Source organism: Homarus americanus, unplaced genomic scaffold, assembly GCF_018991925.1.
Source record: "Homarus americanus isolate GMGI-L3 unplaced genomic scaffold, GMGI_Hamer_2.0 scaffold54405, whole genome shotgun sequence".
Taxonomy (NCBI): domain Eukaryota; kingdom Metazoa; phylum Arthropoda; class Malacostraca; order Decapoda; family Nephropidae; genus Homarus; species Homarus americanus.
This window is the reverse complement of record NW_024725184.1, coordinates 5,817-19,186: the sequence shown is the minus strand read 5'-3', so window position 1 is coordinate 19,186 and position 13,370 is coordinate 5,817. Positions and strand designations below refer to the sequence as shown.

At 40.4% G+C, this 13,370-nt stretch overlaps 3 protein-coding genes across 3 annotated transcripts; all 3 read left to right on the top strand.

Annotated features, from left to right (window-relative positions):
* The first annotated feature begins 1,457 nt into the window (after positions 1-1,457).
* On the top strand, positions 1,458-1,966 carry LOC121864764 (neuropeptide-like protein 29). The gene is made up of 2 exons (XM_042363930.1): positions 1,458-1,492; positions 1,611-1,966. Exons 1-2 carry the CDS (start codon positions 1,481-1,483, stop codon positions 1,884-1,886), a joined length of 288 nt encoding a protein of 95 aa, XP_042219864.1. The 5' UTR covers positions 1,458-1,480; the 3' UTR covers positions 1,887-1,966.
* A 5,687-nt stretch (positions 1,967-7,653) lies between these two features.
* On the top strand, positions 7,654-8,171 carry LOC121864763 (neuropeptide-like protein 31). Its single transcript, XM_042363929.1, has 2 exons — positions 7,654-7,686; positions 7,806-8,171. The coding sequence occupies exons 1-2, from the start codon at positions 7,675-7,677 to the stop codon at positions 8,094-8,096; spliced, it is 303 nt and encodes a 100-aa protein (XP_042219863.1). The 5' UTR covers positions 7,654-7,674; the 3' UTR covers positions 8,097-8,171.
* Positions 8,172-12,126: 3,955 nt separating this feature from the next.
* On the top strand, positions 12,127-12,625 carry LOC121864761 (neuropeptide-like protein 31). The gene is made up of 2 exons (XM_042363927.1): positions 12,127-12,170; positions 12,290-12,625. The coding sequence occupies exons 1-2, from the start codon at positions 12,159-12,161 to the stop codon at positions 12,569-12,571; spliced, it is 294 nt and encodes a 97-aa protein (XP_042219861.1). The 5' UTR covers positions 12,127-12,158; the 3' UTR covers positions 12,572-12,625.
* The last annotated feature ends 745 nt before the right edge of the window (positions 12,626-13,370 follow it).

Sequence of the window (13,370 nt, the reverse complement as noted above, 5' to 3'; positions counted from 1 at the left end):
GGATCCAGGAATATAAAAAGGGGGGGGGGGCCAAAAAGTTGTGGGTGGGGTAACATGGCGACCACAACGCGCCCACCCAGCTGGGGGCGCTGCTGACCACAAGATTTTTTTTAATCTGATCAACGAAATGGTCTCAAAATATCATTATACTCATGATAATACTCGATATCATGGGTATTTCGAGGCCATTTGGAACCATGTGCATTTGATATTAGGAGATTCTGAAGTCAAGCGTAATTACGTCTTACTATGCAAAAATGCCTGATTAAAATAGTGCCTTAAAGAAAAAGTACCCCCCCTGGTGTTGGGTTATATACTGTACAGTTCTTATTTCTTTTGTAAAAATATAGATAAGACACATAATTGTCTAAATAAATACATTGTAGTGAATAAAACCCTCTTGAAAACTCCTGCCTGTGTGGGAGGATTAATAAGAACTTAAATTTCTCACCGTTACAACGATCCTAGGAAGGAAAAGTCCAACATTGACCACCAAACACCTAGACGAGTGGAGAGGAGAGCAAATGTATTACCTGTCTCCCCGGTACTGGCTCAAGGCACACGCGCTACCACAAGAGTCAAATAAACAACCCTAGCTAAGCTAATATTGACATAAAATATAAAACAAGGTACATAAATTATATGATCAGATTATCTAAATACAATGTACTATAGATGTAAGGCAAGGCTGGAGGGTAACCTATTAAAAGGGGTATAATGCAAGGTGTACGAACTCTCAGCTGATCCCGGCACCGTGTTGATGAAACAAGCTGACGAACCATCTCTGTGCGACCCATTTACCAGACAGAGAAGTATAAGTTACAATTTCTTCCTGCACCTGACTCAAAAAACTACATAATCAGGACAATGAAATAAAGGGACAAGGGGCAATGGCTGAGTCATAAGAGGATTAGCACATCGTATGACAGTTGGTATTAAAACAGTACAGGAAATAGATAGCGAACATAAAAACCAACAGAAATGGTTGACGAAAGTTAATTATGAAATTGGGAATAATCCTAGATTCACCCGTGACAGGTAAGGCTAGGTTAGGTTATGCTATGTCAGGTTAAGTTTGGTTAGGTTACGCTACGCTAAGTTGTTATAGGTAAGTATCTCTCTTAATCTATTACTCTTGATTAATTTATTCACTAAATAAGAATATGGACGAAAAGTCCAAATTGTTGAGGCTCGGTAATACATCATAACATCAACATATAAGAGAAACATTATTATAAGGTAAACAAATATAAAAGTTTCCTTTTATTCTTCAGTTATCTCAACAGTCACCAGAGGCAACAAGAATGGAGGAAATGTAAGGTCAGTGTAAGGTCATGACATTTATGTTACCTTGACTGAGTGACTGAATGACTGGTTCAGTTGTAACTGATGGTGGTGGTGACGTCATCAAAGGGTACACTATAAAGGCGGCAGGAGGCCGCCGGAGAGTCAGTCTCAACCGGACCTTCCTGTACTCAACATGCACAAAATGGTAAGCCACATAAAAACTCTTTAATGTACGTGTAATAAATTTATTGAGCTTTGTGTATGTCGGTAAATCTGTATTTGTGCTCAACTTTCATTTTTTGTGATTTTTTTTTCTTTTTCAGGTGATCGCTGTTTTGTCCGTTTTATTCTTTGTGTCGGCTGTTATGGCCGACTTTGGTTATGGTGGCCGTGGGCATGGTGGTTATGGTGGGCACGATGATTATGGCCGTGGAGGACACAGTGATTATGGCCGTGGAGGATATGACGATTATGGCCGTGGAGGATACGACGATTATGGCCGTGGTGAATATGACGATTATGGCCGTGGAGGACAAAGTTATTACGGCCATGGGGGTGACGGCCACAGAGGATACGGTCGATATGGATATGGTGGTTAAAGAGCGTGAAATAATTTACAAACCTTCAATAATGTAATATCTTGTCTATATTGTATTCAATAAAATCCAAAAATTTTTAATAGAATTTTCATGTACCTAAAGTTTACTAGTGATTAGTTTACCATATTTACTCTCATACCAGTACGAACTTGACTTGAGACGTGTAGTTACGACGTCTCCAGTATATCCACGGCCGGAGTTATGGTGCGTGACACACACACACACACACACACACACATTTTTAACCGATCGGAATTTCAATCGGGAATATTTATATATTAGTAATGGAGTGGAACGCTTCCTCGGAATACTGAAACGACATGAAGTAATATAAAATTTACCGTAAACTGGACTGGTGTTTCTGAGACCGGGGTCGAGGAGCGGGACTTATTATAACACAATATGATGGTGGTGTGGGTCTGGTAGTCGAACCAAATGCTGCCATTATCGTGGCCGGTACAGTTTTAACTCGCAGCACAAAGGCCTGTCAGAGTAAACATTAAACAAACCAAATGTAAACTTTTTATAATAAACTAATCACTGTCAAAGGTCCTGAGAAATTCCCAAATGCTTGTACGTTTGAGACGAAAATTTGTCTAGAATATTGTGGCAGCTGTAGTTTAGTTGTCGTTTCATTAATATAATTTTCTTCATTATTTAAGCAAATTTACGAAAACCGAGCGCATGTGTATTTTCAGCCACAGGATTCTCCAGCCTTACGGGTAGTGTGCCACGCACGGCAAACACGTGGTAAGAGTTTATCTTCATCCATTACTTTATATTAAGGCCTCCGACTGGCCCGCCATCCAGTGACCAGGAAAACAACTTCTTTGTCTTAAGGGTATAAATATGCTAGAAAAATATTCAACGAGAAGTACGTTATATAAATTATCTCCATATTCCTTTTTATATTTCTTGTACATTGTTGTACACTAGCATAAATCCTAAGGGATGCATCCCCCTATAATCAAGTTGAGGGATTTCCTATATCACCCCATGTAATCCTGCGAAGGTCAACCTTTTGGCTATTAGAAACAGTCAAGGGAGGACAAAATGGTTAAGTTTGTTCAAATGCACTTTAAGTCAAGTCATCCTCTTCAATCACAACAATGCTAATGGATTTGATTTGTACACCACACAGTATTATGTATCAAGTGTATAATATTCACGCAAGGATTAATTGAATAGAAGCTTTTAGTGCTTTAAGAATTTTATTCACTATATATGTTGTTCTAGAGACTATAAAACACTGAGTTACATGTTCTACAGTAATAAATTATATTAAATTAAGAGCTATGCTACTTTTAATGTCTAGAAACTACATTTACTGGCTAAAATTTCTTTTAAGTTCAGGCAGCAAATGTAAGATCCATTTACAGAGAACATGAACTTCAAATTAAAAAGGCAAACTGTACCAACATTAAAATATTTAGCCTTATCTAAATGTATGCATAACTTAAGAGAGTATTCACTTGTAACACATTTGTTAGATTACTGCTAAATTATTGGGTTAATTCATGTTCATAATATTGTATCACGCCCTAAGGGAGCCGAATCATTTTTTATTGGGTGCACATTAATGTTGAAGTATTATGTACAGTAACGTACACCCATAAAGTTTTTCTGGTATTAGCCGTCTAATCCTTTATTACCATAGTAGGTCATCTTTTCTCGTGTGACAAATACCAGTCATGGACAGAAAATCCATATTGAGGACCAGCCTGTAAAGGTATACGAGACGTCCCAAGTCCAGCCTTTAAACTTCTTTTAGGTTGACAAAGTCTAGACCTGCACGTCGGCGAGGCAAGATCTTCTTTACTTCCGAGGTGCTACGTGATCCTGACGATGGGTACAACGCTGACTTGTGACCAGGCGAAGGTAGTAAGACTGTATCCAGTCGAATGTCCTTCACCCAAGCCTAAACCTCCTTGTCCTAAGGAATTTTTTTGACGTCTTAGGAATCGGGGTAGACAAGGGTCGTCCGCAGACCGGTGAGTGGTGGCCTTATGGTCACCTTCGCGGAATGGGGACAGGCCCAGCAAGTAGCCAACATAAAAAAATTAACGAGATAAAGATCCACGTGGAAGCTTATACAGCGGATAACTTTGTGTTGGGAGTAATCTCCCACACCAAGATAGACCATCTTGATAATAAGAGCTGGCCGAGCTAATCGGAGACCAGCTTTCAATAGTACAGAAGCTGACAAGCTTAACTGCACTGGCTGGTTATCCAAAGCACCGTATTGCTGGGATGGGGGAACATCCCTGTAAGACCGTATGAAAAAAGACCCACAAGGTGCTAGAAATGCCAGAGGTATGGCCATCTGGCAGGGAAGTGTCGAGCTCGGGAGGTTTGTGCCACTTGCAGGACACACGGGCACCAGCACACCAACTGCTCGGCGCAGCTTGTGGTGGCCCTCACTCCTCCTCCGGCCGGGAGTGTCCCAGGTGGAGGGAGGAGTGTAGGGTGGCTAAATTGTGAAGCAAGAAATAATTGAGCTACAAGGAGGCTCTCCTTGTAGTGAAGACAGATGAAAAGAAGACTCAATACCCAAACAAGAGCGAAGGAAAGACGAACGAAGCCAGATACAGTAACATTAAAATTATTATTTTTTCGACCTTTACGAAAACATACCGCAACAAGACCAGGAAGGAGAATGGAAGGTGAAAAACAAAGAACAAAAGTATGAGCTCCAAAGAAAACGACAAAGGAAAAAAACAGCTTCGACGGAAAATAACCGAAAGGCGAAGAGGCCAGTATTCTCAAAAATAAAGAAAGGTTGACAAACGATGAACTACTCGGTTAAATGAAGTTAAAAAGCAGTTAAGATTTGGTAGTGTCCAACTGTGGAACTCTATATTTATTTTGGTGTTATAGTTTGACATTATTCGAATATTGTGATTTTCATCTTATATTTAATTATTCTCAACAATTCTAGAACATTCGTGACGTTTCCCCTCCAAATACAAATTTACCTCCTCAGGTTAGGCTGAAAACGTGAGTTGTGATCGAAAGAAATGAAAGTCGATCATTTAATTAATAAGAAATAAATATAATATAATATAATTTTAACTTCCAAAACTGTATGATCAGAGACTAAATTTTCCAGGTTAGGTTAGGTTAGGCAAGCTTAGGTAATGCTTTAACGTATTCTGTGCATTGTCATAACATTGTCTTTAGATCATTCAAACATCATCTGAAAATTTGGTGTAATTCCATAAAGTCCTTCTGGTGCTTACTGTCGCCTATAACATTACCATATTGTATAATTTTGAAAATGAACCTTGGTTCACGAGTTTTGCTCATCTTCTTTGCTTGCTTTTGAAAATGTGTTTAAACTTGTGTCATGCTTACTAAATATATCTACTTGCCTTTCCTTGTCGTTTGAGAAGTAATGAAACCTCATGTCTTTATTTTTATTTGTGCCGCACACAACACACTGGTGAAACCCGTTCCTTCTCGCCATATCTGTGTAACTCAAGTCAGTCACCATGTTCAGCGGCCAAGAGTAAAGAAATCACAGCCGACGTAACTTTTCCCGTCATTTAATGAGTGCCATCTAGTGGCCAGGCGTGCGTACTATGGGGATCTACATTAAGTAGCTCTTAGACGTGCTACCTTTTATATACTTCCCTTGATCCAGCCTGTGCGGACTGGGCCGCACTCAAAGCGAGCAACTCAAGAGAACCCTTTACTGTAGTCTCAATCTTCCCTAATGACACTTCCATTATGGGAAGTCCTTTTCAACTTAAGGAAGGGACCCCCCCCCCACCTCCCGCTGGTATGGCTCATCAGATCAACAGGACCTCAACCTCTCCCCACATTCCTCCACGGTGGTTCCCACTAGTGGGAGTTATTGTGGAGATGCTGTGACTTTCGATGGTACTGGATTGATGGGATCTCTCCTTCAGGAATGATTTTCCAGTTCCAGAATTACTCCAGGTTTTCGTGTTTGGGATGCATTCAGTAATGTTTTCCACGAGTCCACACTTTGTGGTGATATCAGCTGGTCAATCTCTTCATCCGAGGAATGGGTGGTGATACAGCCTACACGTGGCCTCTATGATGGCAGTCTGTCGGATTCGTCCTCAGTGTTCATCTTCAGCCAGTTCTACCTGTAAAATATGACCACACATCAATATAAGTATAAAAACATTAATTTGGCTCCAAAATATAATGTATTATGCGTATAACGCTACAAACAGTGCATTTACAAGATATTCATGCGTGTTTCAGTGCATCTGTTTAAAAAAAATAGGGAATGTGATAATGACATTAAGCTAATCATTTGGAAAGGCTATCACAGTTTTTTGTTTAGAGTGGTGGGACATAAATTTACACCATTGAACTTCTGCCACCTTGGTCGTACTGGTATCTGGTCTGGCCCATGGACTATGTAGGCCGCCCTCTAAAAAATGTGGCCTCAGCCTGGTTCATCTTGTAGTGTAGGGTGCTTGCCTAGGTCGCCGCAGGGGTAGAGAGTGGTAGGTCTAAGTCGATGGCGAGGACTGTGCCTGGACCTGGTAGTAGGAGGCCCATGAAAACAATGATCCCAGGGAAACCGATCCTCCAGGGATGAACTCGCAAGAACTGCCTCCTGCGAGGGAGCGGGCCCAGGGGCATTGACACCAGAAGCATCCGGCGTGGTGACGGCCGTAGCCGACACCTGGGGTGGGGGGGCTGGGGGCTTCCGAGACCCACCGGAGGATCCCGTAGGTCCCATCTTAGGAGACTTTGAGACCCCCACCCCCCTCATGGACCGCTTCTGGATCGAAGATGCACCAAAAATGTCCTAAAAAGAATCCCCCTTACCTGCATGGGGAGGTTTCGGGGGACCAGGAGGTAACAGTGTCAGTTGAGGGAGACGAACGAGCAGCTGTGGGAAGAAAGGTGTCTCGAATGGTCTAAAATATTAATTGCAAAGATTCCTGTGTTGTCCGAAAGTAAACTTACACCACTGGTAAAACAATTCAATTGCAAAATTAAAGATGTTATAAGTCATTAGCGACGAAAATGTCGTAGAAGGAAAATGTCTTATAATTGCCTATCAGAACTGTATTTGTTATTGTCAAAGCGATTATGCACCGTAAGGAAAATAATATTCACAACTGTATATAGAGATTGAGCCACGAGGATAGACGTAACAAAAGGCGGGTGTTCAGGGGCGGATCCAGGAATATAAAAAGGGGGGGGGGGAACCCAAAAAGTTGTGGGTGGGGTAACATGGCGACCACAACGCGCCCACCCAGCTGGGGGCGCTGCTGACCACAAGATTTTTTTTTAATCTGATCAACGAAATGGTCTCAAAATATCATTATACTCATGATAATACTCGATATCATGGGTATTTCGAGGCCATTTGGAACCATGTGCACTTGATATTAGGAGATTCTGAAGTCAAGAGTAATTACGTCTTACTATGCAAAAATGCCTGATTAAAATAGTGCCTTAAAGAAAAAGTAGCCATAAGAATATGGACGAAAAGACCAAATTGTTGAGGCTCGGTAATACATCATAACATCAACATATAAGAGAAACATTATTATAAGGTAAACAAATATAAAAGTTTCCTTTTATTCTTCAGTTATCTCAACAGTCACCAAAGGCAACAAGAATGGAGGAAATGTAACACGACAGTCTAAGGTCATGACATTTATGTTAAGTTGACTGACTGAATGACTGGTTCGGTTGTAACTGATGGTGGTGGTGACGTCATCGAAGGGTACACTATAAAGGCGGCAGGAGGCCGCCGGAGAGTCAGTCTCAACCGGACCTTTCTGCACTCAACATGCACAAGATGGTAAGTCAAATAAAAGCTCATTACTGTACGTGATGTAAGTTTATTGAACTTTGTGGATGTCGATGGATTTGTACAAAACTTACATTTAAATTATTTACTTAAAATTTTTTCTTTTTCAGGTGATCGTTTGGTTGTCTGTTTTACTTCTTGTGGTGGTTGCTATGGCCGATCCTGGGTATGGTGGCTATGGTCAGTACGAAGACTATGGCCAAGGACACGATGACTACGGCCATGGCGGTCGTGGTGGATATGGCGGTCGTGGTCATTACTCCTATGGTCGAGGTGGACGTGGCGGTCGTGGTGATTATGACTACGGAGGCTACGGTGATTCGGACTATGGAGGACAAGGTTATGCTCATGGGGGTTACGGTGAAGGTTACAGAGGTTTCGGTGACTATGGACGTTATTGATATGGTCGTAAGGAAAACGCCAAGGAATTTATAAACCTTACAAAATAAAAATTCTTGTGCTTCTTTTGTGTTTAATAAAACCCAATTTTTTTTTAAGGATTTTGATGTATTCCTTAACTCAACAGTTTACAAAACAGAACGGTTTATTTTATCACACGCGCTCATAACAGTACGGATGTAACCTCAAGACGTAATGTTACGTCTGGAGTTAAGATGCGTGGTTTGAACACACCTGGGCGTCTCCTATTCGCACACACAAATGTAACAGATCTGAATTTCTCCTGGTTTATTTAAATGATTGTAATGCAGTGAAAAACCGTCCTCGGAATACCGAATCGGCACAGGCAAATTAACCTAATTTACCGTGACGAACTAGTGTTCCTGGGGTTGACTCTCTTGTAACATAACCACTACTAATCTGCAGCACCGAAAAATATTAATTGTAAGACATGCCATATATTATATTGCTCCTTGACACAGCCTGCATTAAAAGAGGACCAGTCGTAGGCCTTAATGTATAGTAATGGTTGGAGATTAACTCTCACCCCGTGTTTGCCGTACGTGGCCCACGATCCGTAAGGCTGGGGGAATAGAATCCTGTGGCTGAAAACACATCTAAGATTTATTTTTCTGGCGAGACATTTGGGTTGAAATGCCGATCAAAATTTCTCTGTAATTTGTCAGATGGGGCTAGGTTATTGAGCACTTCCTTGCATCCTGTGCAAAAGTGATTACAGCGCCTAGAGTTTATGCGTGCGTAGTCGACGCGCATAAAAGGGCGTAAGTACTATAAGTACCATGGATTGCATCGGCAAGTTACATATAATGACAGGATGATAGCGTGGGGTTGGAGTTCCCGATACAATACATTTGCTAATGGCATGGTGTGACAGTTCCCAAATAAGTAATGTCTGGAGAGATATTGGTCACGAGGAAAGGGTGTTGCTAGGCACATAGGCATTTGCAGTATACAGGGACAAACTTTTAGTGCGTGTGATGAGTGTTGCAGTGACGAGTAGGAGGTTGATAGGGGACGTCCTTTGGTGGAGATACGTAGTCAACGTACCGTCAGCCAAAGATGCACCGACCCCACCGTAAGTCTCGTGCTCACAATTTTGTCTGGCACTACTTGAAGTAAGGCTGCATGTAAAGGTGATTGGTGGCTCTGTTTTCGGCTGTATCACTCAGGATAAGTATTAAGCAAACCAAAGGTAGAATTTTTATATTAATAAACTATTCATTGTTATGCAAGGTTGAAAAGTTTCCAAATTTTCGTAGATTTGCTTAAATGAAGTAAATTTTATTAATGAATTGGCAACTATACTAAAACCACAGCTGCCACAAGATTCTCGTCAAATTTTATTTATTAAACAAATGTACAAACATTTCGAAATTTCTCAGGACCTTAAATAACAATGAATTTATTAAAAAAAAGTATCTGGTTTGTTTAATATTTATCCTGACAGTGATAAGCCGAAAACAAGATCCACTAATCACCTTTACACGCAGCCGTACTCCAAGCATTGCCAGGTAAAATTGGGAGCACGAGACTCAGTGTGAGTCACTTCAACCATGATCAGTACAACGAGTGTAGACCCCATTGATGGTTTAGATGGCAATAAAGTGGTCAGTTAGACTCACTAAGCGCCATCAAGGGTATCAAGTGCTCTTTAAAGAGGGTAAACATATTCCTTACATTACTGTGAAGGATGAGGAAGCAGTTAGGTATTTAACTACAGAAGGTTTTGAGAATGTAATGATGAAAAAGACTGTGGAGTCCATTGCAATCACGATCTCAGTCCACTAATCGAGAGGATAAAGGTAATACTCTAAGGAGCGATATTGCAGGCACACCGAGTGCTGTAAATGTGTGGGAAAAGCATATGGAAATACGTAACGCAGCAGCACAGAAGGACATAGGCAACGGGGGCAATAACCTTACAGCCCCTAACAGTCTAGTAGAACTCCGTAAGGAGATTGATGAGCTCAGACAAAAAGTATTGGATATCAAGAAATGCTTGGTGAACCTTGTGCCATAGAGTGATGTTGCTCTTGTTAATAAAGATTGTCCAAAAGAAAATGAAACATTAGTAGAGATGGAATCAAATAATTGTGGATAGCAATCTAGAGCAAAATGGTAATCATAGTCTGTTAGGAAATATAGTTGGTTCGGTTTCTACAGAGAATGAAGTAAACAAGAAAACGCTCGGTGATCTGACGGGCATTATTGACTCTGTTTTGGAATATATGGAAAATCTAAGGGACGACGTCAAAAAGAATGTTCTTATTTCGGTGAAGAACAAGAGGGAAAAATTTATTCTGGTGGGTCATAATGTCAGCTTAATTTCCATGAATGTTAATAGTTTGAAAAAAAATAAAGTTTAACGGATCTTCATGCATATGTTCATTCTAGTAGTATTAATGTTGCGGCTTTGCAAGAGGTTGGGTCAAACGGAATATCTTTGCAACTAAGAGGTTATCAAAGTTTTGAATTGCCAGCTGATTTGACTGGAAATTACTGAGGTTTGACGACTTATATCAAAGACATTCATTCCGCTCTAAAAATAATTGGTACCGAGTATTTGTGTTAGTATTACGCTTCAAGATGCTACACTGTTCATTATAAATGTTTATGTGCATGCTGATTTCTTGACAGTTGATGATCTGCCGGACATTAGTTTTGCTGATGATTGTTTACTAATTGGTGATTTGAATGCTAGGCATAACAATCTTGGCAGTAGAGACAATGAAATTGTTCTGAAAAATATCTTAGACTAGAGAAGATGCTAAGTTTAACACAAGACGGTAGATTTTATGCAGATCTATTTGTTGTATACATATCTCCTTTATGATTAGTACAATTTTAAAGAGCTCTTGTTAAGACTAGTTTTGGGCGGGCTAGTTAGCATGCTAACCAGCTCCTTTTGATGTATTTGTCAATAAATGTTTTGAAATTGAATTTGACTCGACGAGTGGAGAGCAAATGTATTACCTGTCTCCCCGGTACTGGCTCAAGGCACACGCGCTACCACAAGAGTCAAATAAACAACCCTAGCTGAACTAATATTGACATAAAATATAAAACAAGGTACCAAAATTGTATGATCAGATTATCTAAATACAATGTACTATAGATGTAAGGCAAGGCTGGAGGGTAACATATTAAAAGGGGTATAATGCAAGGTGTACGAACTCTCAGCTGAACCCGGCACCGTGTTGATGAAACGAGCTGACGAACCATCTCTGTGCGACCCATTTACCAGACAGAGAAGTATAAGTTACAATTTCTTCCTGCACCTGACTCAAAAAACTACATAATCAGGACAATGAAATAAAGGGACAAGGGGCAATGGCTGAGTCATAAGAGGATTAGCACATCGTATGACAGCTGGTATTAAAACAGTACAGGAGATAGATAGCGAACATAAAAACCAACAGAAATAGTTGACGAAAGTTAATTATGAAACCGGGAATAATCCTAGATTCACCCGTGACAGGTTAGTCTAGGTTAGGTTATGCTGTCAGGTTAGGTTAAGTTAGGTTAGGTTACGCTACGTTAAGTTGGGATAGGTAAGTTAGGTTACGCTACGTCTGGTTGGATTAGGTTAAGTACAATAAACTGTATTAAAGTGCACAGAAAGACCATAATTACTGCCTCACTACAGATAAGACTAAACACACACAAGACTAATGTATCTCTCTTAATCTATTACTCTTGATTAATTTATTCACTAAATAAGAATATGGACGAAAAGTCCAAGTTGTTGAGGCTCGGTAATACATCATAACATCAACATATAAGAGAAACATTATTATAAGGTAAACAAATATAAAAGTTTCCTTTTATTCTTCAGTTATCTCAACAGTCACCAGAGGCAACAAGAATGGAGGAAATGTAACACGACAGTGTAAGGTCATGACATTTATGTTACCTTGACTGAGTGACTGAATGACTGGTTCAGTTGTAACTGATGGTGGTGGTGACGTCATCAAAGGGTACACTATAAAGGCGGCAGGAGGCCGCCGGAAAGTCAGTCTCAACTGGACCTTTCTGCACTCAACATGCACAAGATGGTAAGTCAAATAAAAGTTCATTACTGTACGTGATGTAAGTTTATTGAACTTTGTGGATGTCGATGGATTTGTAGAAAACTTACATCTAAATTATTGATTTAAATTTTTTTCTTTTTCAGGTGATCGTTTGGTTGTCTGTTTTACTTCTTGTGGTGGTTGCTATGGCCGATCCTGGGTATGGTGGCTATGGACAGTACGAATACTATGGCCAAGGACACGATGACTACGGTCGTGGTGGATATGGCGGTCGTGGTCATTACTCCTATGGCCAAGGTGGACGTGGCGGTCGTGGTGATTATGACTACGGAGGCTATGGTGATTCGTACCATGGTGGACAAAGTTATGCTCATGGGGGTTACGGTGAAGGTTACAGAGGATATGGTGACTATGGACGTTATTGATATGGTCGTAATGAAAACGCCAAGGAATTTATAAACCTTGAAAAATAAAAATTCTTGTGCTTCTATTGTGTTTAATAAAACCATTTTTTTAGAATCTTACTGTATTTTTTAACTCAATAGTTTAAAAACGGAACGGTTTATTTTATCACACGCGCTCATAATAGTACGAATGTAACCTTCAGACGTACTGTTACGTCTGGTGTTAAGATGCGTGGTTTGAACACATCTGACCGTCGCTTATTCGCACACACTAATGTAACTGATCTGAATTTCTCATGGTTTATTTAAATGATTGTGATGCAGTGAAAAAAAAAGCCCTTGAAATACCGTATTGGCACAGGCAAATTAACCTAATTTACCTTGACTAACCAGTGTTTCCGGGGGTTGACTCTCTTGACTCTTGTAACCTGACCATTATTACTCGGCAGCACCGAAAAATATCAATTGCAAGACATACAATGTATTGGATTGATCCTTGACACAGCTTGCATTAAAATCGGGCTAGTCGGGGGCCTTAAGGTAATGCATGGAGATTACCTCTTACCACGTGTTTGCCGTACGTGGCCCATGACCCGTAAGGCTGGGATAATAGAATCCTGTGGCTGGAAATACATCTGCGAATTATTTTTCTGGCGAGATTTGGCTTGAAGTCCTTATCAAGAATTTTTTCTTAAATTAGTCATAAAATGGGGCTAGGTTATTGAGCACCCCCTTGCATCCTGTGCAAGGCGTAGTGCAAAATTGATTAAAGCGCCTAGTTTGTTTGCGTAGTCGACGTGCATAAAATGGATTAAGTACC